Source organism: Haliotis asinina, chromosome 7 (genome assembly GCF_037392515.1).
Source record: "Haliotis asinina isolate JCU_RB_2024 chromosome 7, JCU_Hal_asi_v2, whole genome shotgun sequence".
Lineage (NCBI taxonomy): Eukaryota > Metazoa > Mollusca > Gastropoda > Lepetellida > Haliotidae > Haliotis > Haliotis asinina.
This window is the reverse complement of record NC_090286.1, coordinates 53,534,141-53,546,637: the sequence shown is the minus strand read 5'-3', so window position 1 is coordinate 53,546,637 and position 12,497 is coordinate 53,534,141. Positions and strand designations below refer to the sequence as shown.

The 12,497-nt window shown below is 37.2% G+C and overlaps 1 protein-coding gene across 1 annotated transcript in view; it reads left to right on the top strand.

The window, feature by feature from the left end:
* LOC137290424 (tyrosine-protein kinase Yes-like) overlaps positions 1-12,394 on the top strand; it is a 46,056-nt gene extending 33,662 nt beyond the window's left edge. Inside the window, exons 4-11 of the mRNA XM_067821350.1 lie at positions 3,111-3,206; positions 3,661-3,764; positions 4,311-4,460; positions 5,173-5,337; positions 5,786-6,045; positions 6,539-6,692; positions 6,921-7,052; positions 7,369-12,394. Of these exons, the coding sequence (XP_067677451.1) occupies positions 3,111-3,206; positions 3,661-3,764; positions 4,311-4,460; positions 5,173-5,337; positions 5,786-6,045; positions 6,539-6,692; positions 6,921-7,052; positions 7,369-7,571 (1,264 nt within the window). The 3' untranslated portion in view covers positions 7,572-12,394. The remainder of the gene's footprint in view (positions 1-3,110; positions 3,207-3,660; positions 3,765-4,310; positions 4,461-5,172; positions 5,338-5,785; positions 6,046-6,538; positions 6,693-6,920; positions 7,053-7,368) is intronic.
* The last annotated feature ends 103 nt before the right edge of the window (positions 12,395-12,497 follow it).

Below are 12,497 nucleotides of genomic sequence, written 5' to 3'. Positions count from 1 at the left end.
TTAATGCTTGACAATACATGGAATGATTGCGTGAATCCTTGATGACAGGTAGGATCAGTGAGTGGTTGAATGCTTGATAACATGTGAAATGATTGAGTGAATGCTTGATGACAGGTAGGGTATGTGAGTGGTTGAATGCTTGACAAAAGGGTGGATGGGGCTGCTAATGAGTGAATGGTTTATAATGGATAGGGTTAGTGAATGTATGAATGTTTGACAACAGGTACAATAAATGAGGGAATACATGTCATCTGGTCATCTGATGACTGAACAACTGAACATTTGATGAAAGGTTGTGTAAGTGAATGCTTAAGTGAGAGTGAGTATAGTTTTATGCTACTTTTAGCAATATTCCTGCAAAAGCATGGTGGAGGATTCCAGAAATGGACTTCACACATTGTTTCCATGTGAGTCTTCGGTGCAACAAGCAAATGCTTTAACCACTAGGCTATCCCACTGATCCATGATTGCTTAGCAACACAGAAAGTGAATTAGTAAGTCTGAACAACAGGCGGAATAAGTGTTTAAATATATTGACAATGTTTAGAGTTTACAAGTGAAAGTTTGATGGCAGTGTGAGAAAGTGATTCCTTACAGCTAGTTGCGAGAGTGAATGATTGAACACAGGTAGATTCAGTAACCATGAGAGTCATTACCATTACAGTTCAATAACAACAGGACCTCGTTCCTCAAAGTGATCGTAGCTAAGATGACCGTAACCCCCATACATTAATGCAGACTTACGACTGATATAGCGCTAATGACCGCTTTGAGGAACCAAGCTCAGGCAGTAAACGGGAAAAAACTTTATGTGGAAATACAGTTGATGTGTTTTAGTGATAGTTTGATTGGCTGAACAGAAAATACATTCTGAACTTGAATCACCTTGCTATGGAGTAAATGTTTAAGTTAAAATGTGTTTGTGCTTTAATCTGTTTTAGTACGAACTCAATGAACTTATGAATTAATACTCACAGCAATTGGCTGAAGTGCATTTTAACCATTTGAAGCAGATTGTAAAAATATTCCACTTGACATGCGGAGATAGACATAAACAGTTCTGGTATCACTCAACTTTTTACAGGGCGTTTCTGTTGTTCATTATTCATCCAAAGTTCATCTTATGATAAGTGTATATAAATAATCCTAAAGTAATAATTACTAATAGTAAAGATCTTTGACTTATCAGTCATTCAACTGGACTCAAGTTTTCACTACCACTCTATGGTTTAATAGAGAGAGGGATGGTTGGGTAGCTTAGTGGTTAAGCGTCCGCTTGTCACGCCAGAGCCAGGTTTGAATACCCTCATGGATACAGTAACAATGCATGATGCACATTTCTGCTGTCCCTGCCATGATGTTGCTGGAATACTGCTAAAAGTGGCGTAAAACCAAACTCACTCAGATGTGCCATACCAACAGGCATTAAAAGATGGTTCTTCAAGTTACCATTCCTCATTTGGCATTAAGAAAATACAATGACAGCTGATAACTTAAGAGTATATTGAACTCTAGTTGGGTGGATATCCATGTTAAAACTATGGCAGGCTATTTCATTATCTCTACTCTCAGGCCTCATGTCTTCCAGTGGGTGATCAAGACCAGGGTTTCAGTTTGACAAGGGGCAGTCGGGTAGCCTACTGGTTAAGGTGTTTGCACATTGTGCCACAGACCTGGGTTTGATTCTCCACATGGGTACAATGTGTGAAGCCCATTTCTGGTGTCCCATGCACAGACCATGCTAAAATATTGCTAAAAGTGGCATAAAACCATACTCACTCACTCAGACTGACCACCTCTCATGTCATGGTCAGACTGACCACCTCTCATGTCATGGTAGTTCATGTGTTCTAGTAGTAAGAATACTTGGGGTTTTTTTTCACTATATATCAGGGTCTGAAACTCCCAAAACTTTCAGCTAGACCACAGAACTGGCTAGGACTGACCAAATCTTACCTGTCTACAAAAAATTTGATTTGATTTGATTTTTAAATTAGAATTAAATTAAAACTTGTTAAATGATATTGATTTAAATTGTATCTCAGCTGTTGAACAGGTGAATTTAAGAATCTTGCACTCCATGTTGAACATAACTGTCCTGGGCTGACTTGCACAAAGTGATCTTAGCGCTACAATGATTGTAGCTCCCATTCTTCAACATAGGCCTAAGATAGTTGTAGCGATAAGATTGCTTTGAGCAAGTTTGGGCAGGACGTTTGGTCAGGCAAGTATTTCGAATGCTGTATATATCATGTACATAACCGTCATGATCCTGTATGTTTTCATCAAGGTCAGACAATAAAACAATCGAGCCACAGTCATGTCAAACACTTGATAAATCAAACTATTTATCTCATCCCATGCACTATTTCATTATCAAACATGGATGTAGCATATGTTCACCATCTTCCCTCGGGTCGCAAAGGAGATGAAACCTTATGTGCATGCTGGGTTAAGTGTATTTTAGTATTCAACGACATTGTTTGACATCCTTCCACTTGGCTGGCCATATAGTGGTGTAAACCTTAAATGTAGTGCACTTCAGCGAAACACCAGCTTCCTTGTAGAGTTCACACAACCTCAAAACAAGGAAGAAGGTGTTTACATTTACTTTTGCGTGTTGACATATTATTGAAGGTCATGACATTCATGAAAATAGAATGTCATTTTTTAAGAATGCAGGTAGGAAACCTAGGTGTTAGCTGTGGTTGATCTCAGTTAAAGTGGAGTCCACTATCTTGACTCTTAGCATATTTTTCAGTCAATTTTGCTGTTATGCTGTTGGCTGATTTTACAAAATAAAACATAATTTTACTGTAGCTTTAGGCAAGTTGACTGGAATATAATTGCTGACTGTAATTATGGCAAAATGCTTGGATGACATGGCCTACTTGCTCTGTAGTCTTTTGTATATATTAGTTCTTTTATGCCAGTGTAACAATAATTTATGTAATGAATAAAATCATCTTCACTGAAGAATTTAATGTGAAGTGAGGAATTTTTTTAGGTCTCTTTACTGGTAAAATACCATTGGTGACATTCATTATCAGCTGTGTACATGTAAGACAGACAGATCCTACAGGTTGTGTGATATGCTGTATGTGTTGCAGTGATGGAGACTGGTGGCTGGCCAAACATGAGAACGGCCAAGAGGGTTACGTTCCAAGCAACTATGTGGCCATGGAAAATACACTGGAGTCTCAAGAGTAAGTGCTGGATCAATGTTCCAATATTGTCGACCCAATAGTTATAGGAGGAGATACAATGGACAGATTGGGATAACTAGGAACACTTGAGGGTATATTCTGTTGGATATATTCCAATACTGAGGGACACTATAGGACACATTCTGATACTGAGGAACACTATTTTGCATATTCTAATTCTGAGGAACTCAGTGAGATATATTTTTATACTGAGGAACTCAATGAGATATATTTTTATTCTGAGGAACTCAATGAGATATATTTTTATACTGAGAAACTCGATGGGACGTATTATGATGCTGAGGACAACTATAGGACATATTCTAATAGTGAGGTACATGATCTGTTTGATGAGACATTTTGTGATATTGAGGAACACTGTGGGATTAGCATTATCATGATTACATCCAGGGACCATATTGTCATGCTTTGATTGGGTGATTGTGTGTTTCAGATGGTTCTTCGGGAAGATCACAAGGAAAGAAACCGAGCGTCAGCTCCTTCTACCAGGCTTCCGCCCAGGAACCTTCCTCATCCGAGAGAGTGAAACATGCCCAGGTGAGCCCCTAGCATAGATTTGTACCTGACCTAAACTGCATAATCCATTCATGTTAAATTAGGGAATTCAATTCAAACTGAGACCCTGGTATGGAGCATTGAAACCCTCCCATGTGATCTTCAATGGCAAAGACTAGTGAAACTCTCCAAGTAATCTTTTTTATAATAAAGACTGTGGAGATCTTTTCTGGTGATCTCCATAACATAAGACTAGTGAAACCCTCTAAGGCAAACTTCTCTAATATTAATAACGACTACTAGCATAGTTTCATGAAACCCTCCCCTTGATGCCCCTTGGCAAAAATAGTGAAACCCTTCCAGGTGATTATCAAAGCAACAACTACTGAAACCCATCGAAGTGATCCTCTAGAACAATGACTACTAGGATAGGTTTGTGAATAAAACACTCCAAGTGAGAACCCCATGATATGGGCAATATGATTTCATGATTCATCTTGAGGTCTCTTCTACAACTCTCCTCCTTTGGTGACATTCCATAGTTATTTATCCTGCCTTCTTGGTAACTGTCACTTATTCATTGTACAGGTGCTTACGTGTTGTCTGTGCGAGACTATGACCAGACGAAGGGCGACTGCGTGAAGCACTATAAGGTCCGCAACATGGACAATGGGGGCTGCTACATTACACCGAGGAAGACTTTCACAAACCTCATAGAGATCGTCAACCACTACCATGGTAACATCAGCTTACTTTGCTATTCTCACAGTTGACCATGCCGTTGTTGTTACAAGTATGGGAATCGTGTCAGAGAAGTTAACTGTGACATGTTTGATTTTGGTGTTTATACACTTACATATCTTCAGAATGTATGAATGAAATCGAACTTGGGTCACGTTTACTTTGCCCTGTCTATTAGTTATATTATTATGTCAGCCCACTTAGCTTTTAGGTGGTCCATTGCTCCATTGTGTTACCGAACAATATATAAATACACTTCAGTGGTTTGCCTGCCTGAGACAACAGACATTGCTGTCTCACCACCAGTTTCTTTCTCCCTGCTATAGATAGTATTGGTGAAGTCTTTGATTAGCATTAATTAGTTGGAAGAAAATTTTATAGATGGCAGCTTCAACATTCTTTTCAACACTGATGTGAGAAGCATCCCTGTAACACCTTTCTTTAGACACTTTCAAGTCAAAATATTTCATTGCAATTAATTTCAGCTCTTGTTAAGATTGATGAGGTATTTTGTGAATAATATATGTCAGAAGCAATATTTTTACTCTGAAACTCTTGCTCATTGACTACAGATTGGATAGTTAGAACATTTTGTTCATTTGAGAGCAGAGACAATTTTTGAATTTTTTTGCATGAAATAAACCTTTCAAAATCTGATTGAGCTGACACTCATGATTGTATGCCTAACCAATTAGACTTATGCTTACAGATAATTCGGACGGATTGTGCCAGAAACTAACCGACTCATGTCCAAAACCAAAACCTGTGATGGAGGATTTGTCCCGGGAAACCAAAGACACCTGGGAAATCCCTCGAGAGTCTTTGAAACTTGAGAAGCGACTTGGTGCTGGTCAGTTTGGAGAAGTTTGGAAAGGTGGGTTTGTATGTGGATAGTGTTGACGGGGAGCACGACCGATTTGGCTCATTTCATGTTCATCTCTCAGATGACCATTCCTTCTAAGAGTGTCATGTTTAGAAGTTGGTGAATCAGGTAAAGATAAACTTTATGGATGGACAACTTCCTTATTCAGGTTAAAAGTTTTTGATTCAGACTTTTGTGTCTTTGTCAAGCATGACACTTTGACAACAATACAAAAATCTGTATCAAAACATTGCTTCACCTGAATACAGAAGTTGTTCATCCTTACAGTTTGTCCTTATCAGATGACCATTGATCGAATTTGTGATTAACATAAGTACTAGACAGAGAAGGAATAGTTGAGTAGAGTATTTTTTGTTTGATTAATTGAGAATTTTTTGAATATCTAATTATGTGTCTGTACAAGTGATTATATATGTATACATATTATGTTCCTGTCCAGGTAAATGGATGAACTCAACTGATGTTGCCATCAAGACCTTGAAGCCAGGAACAATGACATCAGAAGCCTTCCTTGCTGAGGCTGCCATCATGAAGATGTGCAAGCATGACAAACTGGTGCGCCTGTATGCTGTGTGCACAAAAGAAGAGCCCATCTATATTGTCACTGAGCTGATGAGCAATGGTGCTCTGTTGGAATACCTTCGGGAAGGTGCTGGTAAATCCGTGGACATGATGCACCTGATTGACATGGCAGCACAGGTGATTGTAATTTATTTTACCTGATTTTATCAATTTTTACTACTCAGGCAATGTTGAGGATTACCTGTTTTTTCATGTTACTATAGTGATTTTGTAATGGCAATTTGTTGCTAATTCTTTGACATGACACATCAGATGAGACATTAGCTATATACGAAACTTATATGAAAGTATCAAGTGAGTCTTAAGATTTTTAGTGGTATTCAGTGGAGCTTGTGCTGGGTGCACTGGTCTGTCTCATTTTTCTACATTCTATTTCAATGTGCTTCTCTTAAAAATATGAATTTGTGAAATCATGGCAGTGGAATGACTAAAGCAGTTTGACGAACTTAACTTTTGTTTTTGTATACTGCAACAGATTATGAATGTTTCTTGTCATTAAAACATATGAAATGTGTGGATTTTGTTAAAATGTATCGTATTGAAAATGTTCAGATTGGCTGCGGAACTAGAGCCAGTTTCAAACACTAATGGGTTTCTCCTGTATGCTCAGATTGCCAATGGTATGGCATTCTTGGAAAAGATGAAGTTCATTCATCGAGATCTAGCTGCCAGAAACATCCTGGTGGGAGACAACAATATCTGCAAGGTGGCTGACTTTGGCCTGGCCAAGGTCATTGAGGATGATGAGTACAATCCTAAACAAGGTGAGAAGAGACTTCATGTAACACCAAGGAGAACAAGATAACTAAGTTGCTTGAGACAGATCTTTAGGACAGTGAAACTCTCTAGCTGATTAGGGATTTCTGTAAAAGATCCATACATCATTTCTTTTAGCTGACTAAACAGAGGAATTAGTATAGTCTTTGTCTCATATTGCTAGTCTGAGAGTATCATTAATAGAAAAGAAAAAGTAAAGTCTTCCTTGTTCACAGGAGCTAAATTCCCCATCAAGTGGACTGCCCCAGAGGCAGCCCTCTACGGCAAGTTCACCATCAAATCAGATGTGTGGTCTTATGGTGTACTACTGATGGAACTCGTTACTCGAGGACAGGTCCCCTACCCTGGTGAGTTGTCTCCCATGTGTGTGTTTTCAGCCAGTCACTTCATGCAATAGAGTCATCTTCCTGTGTCTTGTATCAAACGAATCACAGTATACACTAAAGTTGTCTCCCTTGTGACTCGTGTCGACCCTATCACTTCATATGCTCTAGTTGTCTCCCCTTATTTTAGCATCAACCAGTAACAACATAAAGTATGGTTGTCCTTCTGTATCAACCCTATCACAGCAGACACCAAAGTTGTCTCCCCTGTCGGATGAGCAATTCTCTTGATCTCTTCCTGTGATGACCATTTGGATGAACTATATACCACTTATTTCAGGGATGAGCAACCGTGATGTCCTTGACCAGGTGGAGAAGGGCTACCGGATGCCACGGCCACGTAACTGTCCTGAAGGAGCTTATGACACCATGTTGAAGTGCTGGGACAAGAGAGCCGACAACAGACCCACATTCGAGTATCTCTTCACATATTTCGATGATTTCTTTATCTCATCGGAGGGAAGTTATAAGGAGACAGATTAAAGATACATCCTCTTAGGACAATTGCTTTCCAACTATTAGTGCTTTGTTTATGTTAAACAAAACCTGGCCCTGGAGATGTTTTGTTGTGCCATACATCAAAGATGCTAGTGTATTTAACAAAGCACAGTTTGGGGTTTTTCATCCTAGTACTGTAACAGTACATGTGGGATCTTTGTCACTATTGCAATAATTATTTTGCAATTGAAGAAAAAATCCTGTACAAAAAAGAGACTTGTCATAAGTTTTGTCTTTTCTAACAGGTCAAGTGTGGTAACATATCGCATTTCGTAAATTTCATTTAGAACCATTTCCTGTAACTTACATCATGCCAATCCCAGGGTTAATAATGTCTCAAGACATTCTAAAGCTATTTAATTACAAATTTGAATATTTTTTTATGGGATTGAGGCTGCTATGTTAAGTCTTCCTGTCACAACATACATATTTGTCTCTAAATCTTGCCATGGACGAGTTTTGTACTACTGTTGTCTCAAAGCTGGATTTGCATTCACCACATGAACAAACTAATGGAACATTATTTTTGGCTTTGTAAATTTCATTTTGCAACTGTCATTTTTGTCATGTTAGAGAGTCGTTAAGATCGCAGGTCCAGATCCACTAGCACATGCCTGTGATGCTGTAACTGGGAGAATATTATGTTTTGAAGATGTGTCTGGAACATTTTTTATAATATTATTTATCAACATTGTGTATGCAGAAAACAGAAAATATTTTTACAAGAAAGGTTTGTAAACCTTTTATTGAGTTCAAAGATATCAACTGTTGAACATAGATATGAGCTTAAGATTGGTTATTTACTGTTGTACAATGTATATTTAGAGTGTATTTGATAAGACATTTTAGTTCATATTGCATCATACTTGATATTTTTTTTGTTGATTTACCATGTTTATGTTTACACCTGCTTGATGTATACAAACAAATCAACTCTTCTTGCTTGTAATAACTTCTTATCTGTTTTATGAGAATTGTGGGGGTTTTTTTTATTTTTTTCATTTTTTTTTTGCTTTTTCAATCTGTGCAATTCATTGTCTGTTGAGTTAGGATACTAGGGGATGATTCATTCTTCTAATTAATAGTTGACAGTTTCTTTTTGTTGTTGTTTGAAATCTCACTTCAGGCAGGCTCTGGATGAGATTGGAAGATTTTGATACAGCTGTCATGTGACAGTGAATGTTGCTACTGCAGCCTAAAACAGCATTAACTCATTCCATGAGTGAAGGGAGGCATGTAATTGTTGTTTCCCTTTTTGTGTGAAAAATAAAACCAACTCTCAGTAGCAAAATGTATCCAAGACTTATTTATAAAGGAGAAAGGAGATAATTTCCACAAAACACCAAAATGCACACCAATAGAAAATACACAAAATGTCTTTCAGACGAGGATGGCCAAGTCACAGAACTGAAAATGATTTGGAATTTTTTGCACCATGTGGGCCTCTTGACTGTTTCATATAAAATATCAGATTTCAAAGAATGCAGAAGTAATTTTTTTATGCGAATGAAGCAAGGCTCACATCTGTTCCTCAGACCTTTTCTCTCTAAGGTCTGGCTCAAGAACCTTTAAATTTCAGCCTGTCTTAGGGTGTGATGAATGTAATGAGCTTGGCTTGTGTAGAAACAATTTATTTTTGACAGTGCCCCCACTTAACTGGCGTACTAGTGACTTTACATGAGTAGCCAGTGTTTATTATGCTATCTCTAACACATTACTTAGAAAAGTTTGCATAGTTAATGTTGTTTGCAACTGGATGTATTTAAAACCATTTATATGCAGTAATGACCTTTGTACATCGATACACGTTTTAATAATGTGAGTGAAATTATACATGATTTTAACTATTTGTGAATTATAAGTATCATATTTTTACACTAGAAGTATAGTGTTAAAAGAGGCACTCTTCTAATCAGGCCTTTCAAATACCTTTTGGGGAAATATGATCATTAGAGGGAAATATGATCATTATGTCCTTCCATCTGATCAGTTTCTTTTGTATTTCTTCTCATCAAACACATCCTAGATAATCTCCAGGGTATATGGCTCGCCCCAATATCTTTATTTCCTTCCTTTGCTGGCTCTGCATCCTCACAGTAGCCAATCAGGTAAAGTACAGTTACAGCTGAGTGTGCCAGTGTCAACAGATAGCGGTTGCAGCTGCAAAGGTTTGTTTGCAGTGCAACTTAGATTTGCAGAGAAGTCATACAGAAAATTGACAGGTCTGAAAAAATGTATGCAAGAACTCCTTCTACCTCATTCAGAGTACCTCTGCATCAGTTGTTTGCAAGTTAAACAATTGAAGAAGCAAGAGTGAGTTGTGACGCCAAGGGAGGTAAAAAATTCATCAGACGGAGCCGTAGATGTATCCAGGAAATAGTGGAGATTAATCATAATGCATACTTTGGAGATTATCAAGGATGTAAACTGAACATTTACCAGCATGAAGTGGGCTTGTTCCACCGTTCAAAACATTAAAGTAAATCATCGCTGATTTTAGTCATTTTTCAACTGTCATTTTGTTATGACTATTTTATGTGTACATTGTTGACATAACTAATTTTTACTGTACCATATATATTTTGTTGTAGCCAATTCTTTTAGAAGCACATTGTTTTTAAATGGGTATAAGTCCCATCCTACTTAAACAACCACAAACTCTAGCATTCCCGCTGACAGTTTCTAACTGTAGTCATGTACGGATCAATCATATCTTAACAGATCTTTTATTTTAACAGTTGTATGTTTGCATTTTGTTGCCAGTATTTACATGGTTTCATTCATCCCTATGTATCCAGCCCACTCCACTTGAAACACATGAAAACAGCAGTCAAACCCTGCTCAACAACATCTTGGCTGTTCATTAGTGTCTCAATTATCACAAGAGTAGGCTAGTGGTTCCAATTGTTTGCTTGTAGTGAAAGCATGACTATGGGTTTGTTTCCTCACAGTGGCACATCAAGTCCGCCTCTTGGGGTTTGCCTCTGTGATCTTGATGAAGCAAAGTGGAATAGGCCTAAAGGTTTTTTCCTGTACTTAAATAATAACACATTAATTCATTATGTTTCTGCTTGACACACTAGCTGATAGAGGTTATATTTTCTCATTCTTATACACATAAGCAGAAAACAGATATTCTTTCCCATCACAATTGCAAATGCATAGTTGTCTTTTGTTTGTGTCAAGTGCCTAAGCAACAGAGCAGTTAAATTATAGGCAACAATCAACCTTACTTGGCAAGCTTTTATACATCTGATTGTCACTGTGAAGCAATATATTTGGTGCTCATTGATAAAATTTACATGTAATTGTCTGTAACAATTGCATCAAGTGCCTGATAGAATTTTGGAATATTTTTTTTTAAATTTATGAAGGCATTAATATATATAGATATGTGTATAAAAACTGTAATATTTTGTCATTTTTTTCACATACACTTAATACCATTCAGATACACATTTGTTCTGTAAACTAAATTCTTTTTAAATGTAATGTTGTTTCTTTCATTGAGTTCACTGAGGCCTCAAAGAGGCTCACATGTTTTAATTGGAGTGAAATTATTTTTTTTCCTGTGTTAAGAATACACACAAAGATTCTTCAGTCATGGAAATATGATGGTTAGAGTAACCTGCCCTTGCCACTAAAGAAACTGTGGTGGCAGAGAGAAACGGGCCCTTGCTACGATTTCATAACAGAGAGAGGAAAGTCAGTGAGTGATGTTAAATCTGTAAACAAAGAATTTGAAACAAAAACCTAAAACAAGGGCTTATCGGTAGTTTATATAAATATTAATAGGGCTCAAGTAGCAGGATACTGTTCTGACTAAATATGGCATCATCATGTCTGCTTGGTTACCAGACTGTGAAGCTTGACTACAATATAACATAGGGCATGGCCTTTTTCTTGTGAGGAGAAAAGGTTTTCAGCTGAGGAGGTATAGTTGCCGGAGACAGTGATGTAAAGATCTTCAGCAGGGGCAAAGAATCTTAAAGGAACACTGTCAATAACTCTAATCATAATCAGTTAGAGGTTAGACTAGGAAAATACCCTTTTCATTTTACTGCTTGTGAAACCTATGAAAATAAAATTAGCTACCTGTAAATGTCTGCCTGAAAAACTGTTTGAAAACTGAGTGTTGGTTAAGTTAATATACCCATAACGGCTTGGATCTAATCTTTGTACCAGGCTTCTCATGATATATACAAGTGTTTTTGATATCAACATAAATATCTGCCTGACTAGTTCTGAATTACTAGGCAGGGTATAGGCAAAGCAGTAATTTGTTATGGTGGCCTGGTAAATCTTGTCTGGGCTGTCTTCATTCATCAGACACAAGTGTACAATCTTCCAGTTCTTCAACTGAATGCATGTTTTCAGTGTTCTTTCAATACCCATTGAGATTTTGCTTGTATAGGATCTAACGCTGACTAGGATGAATCAGCTGGTTAGCCAAGGGGGTACAATTTACAAGATAGATTTACAAAACATCATTGACCCGGTAGCGTGGCGTCTTATGCTCAAACTACTATGTATATAGTACATATCTCTCCATGTTCAACCACAGAGTATGATATATGTCAATATGATGGGTCTTTTAAATATAAAAATATTTGTCGTTTTAAATTTGCTTTGTTAATTTTATAGATTATTTGCTTGTAATAAGAATTGTTGATGTTTTTTTATGATGATTTATGTGTTTTTTCTACAGGTACCATCCTATTACATGTTTATGATGCATGAATATGTTTTGATACTGTGTACATATCTCAAATTCATCCTCAGTCTAAATAAATACAAAAACGATGGAACCTGTTTTTATGTGTCTGTGTTTGTTTAAAGATTTTCAGATATCCTTTTACAAACAGAATTGATAATGTGGAAATCATGGTGGTTGAGCAGGTTAAGCGGTGT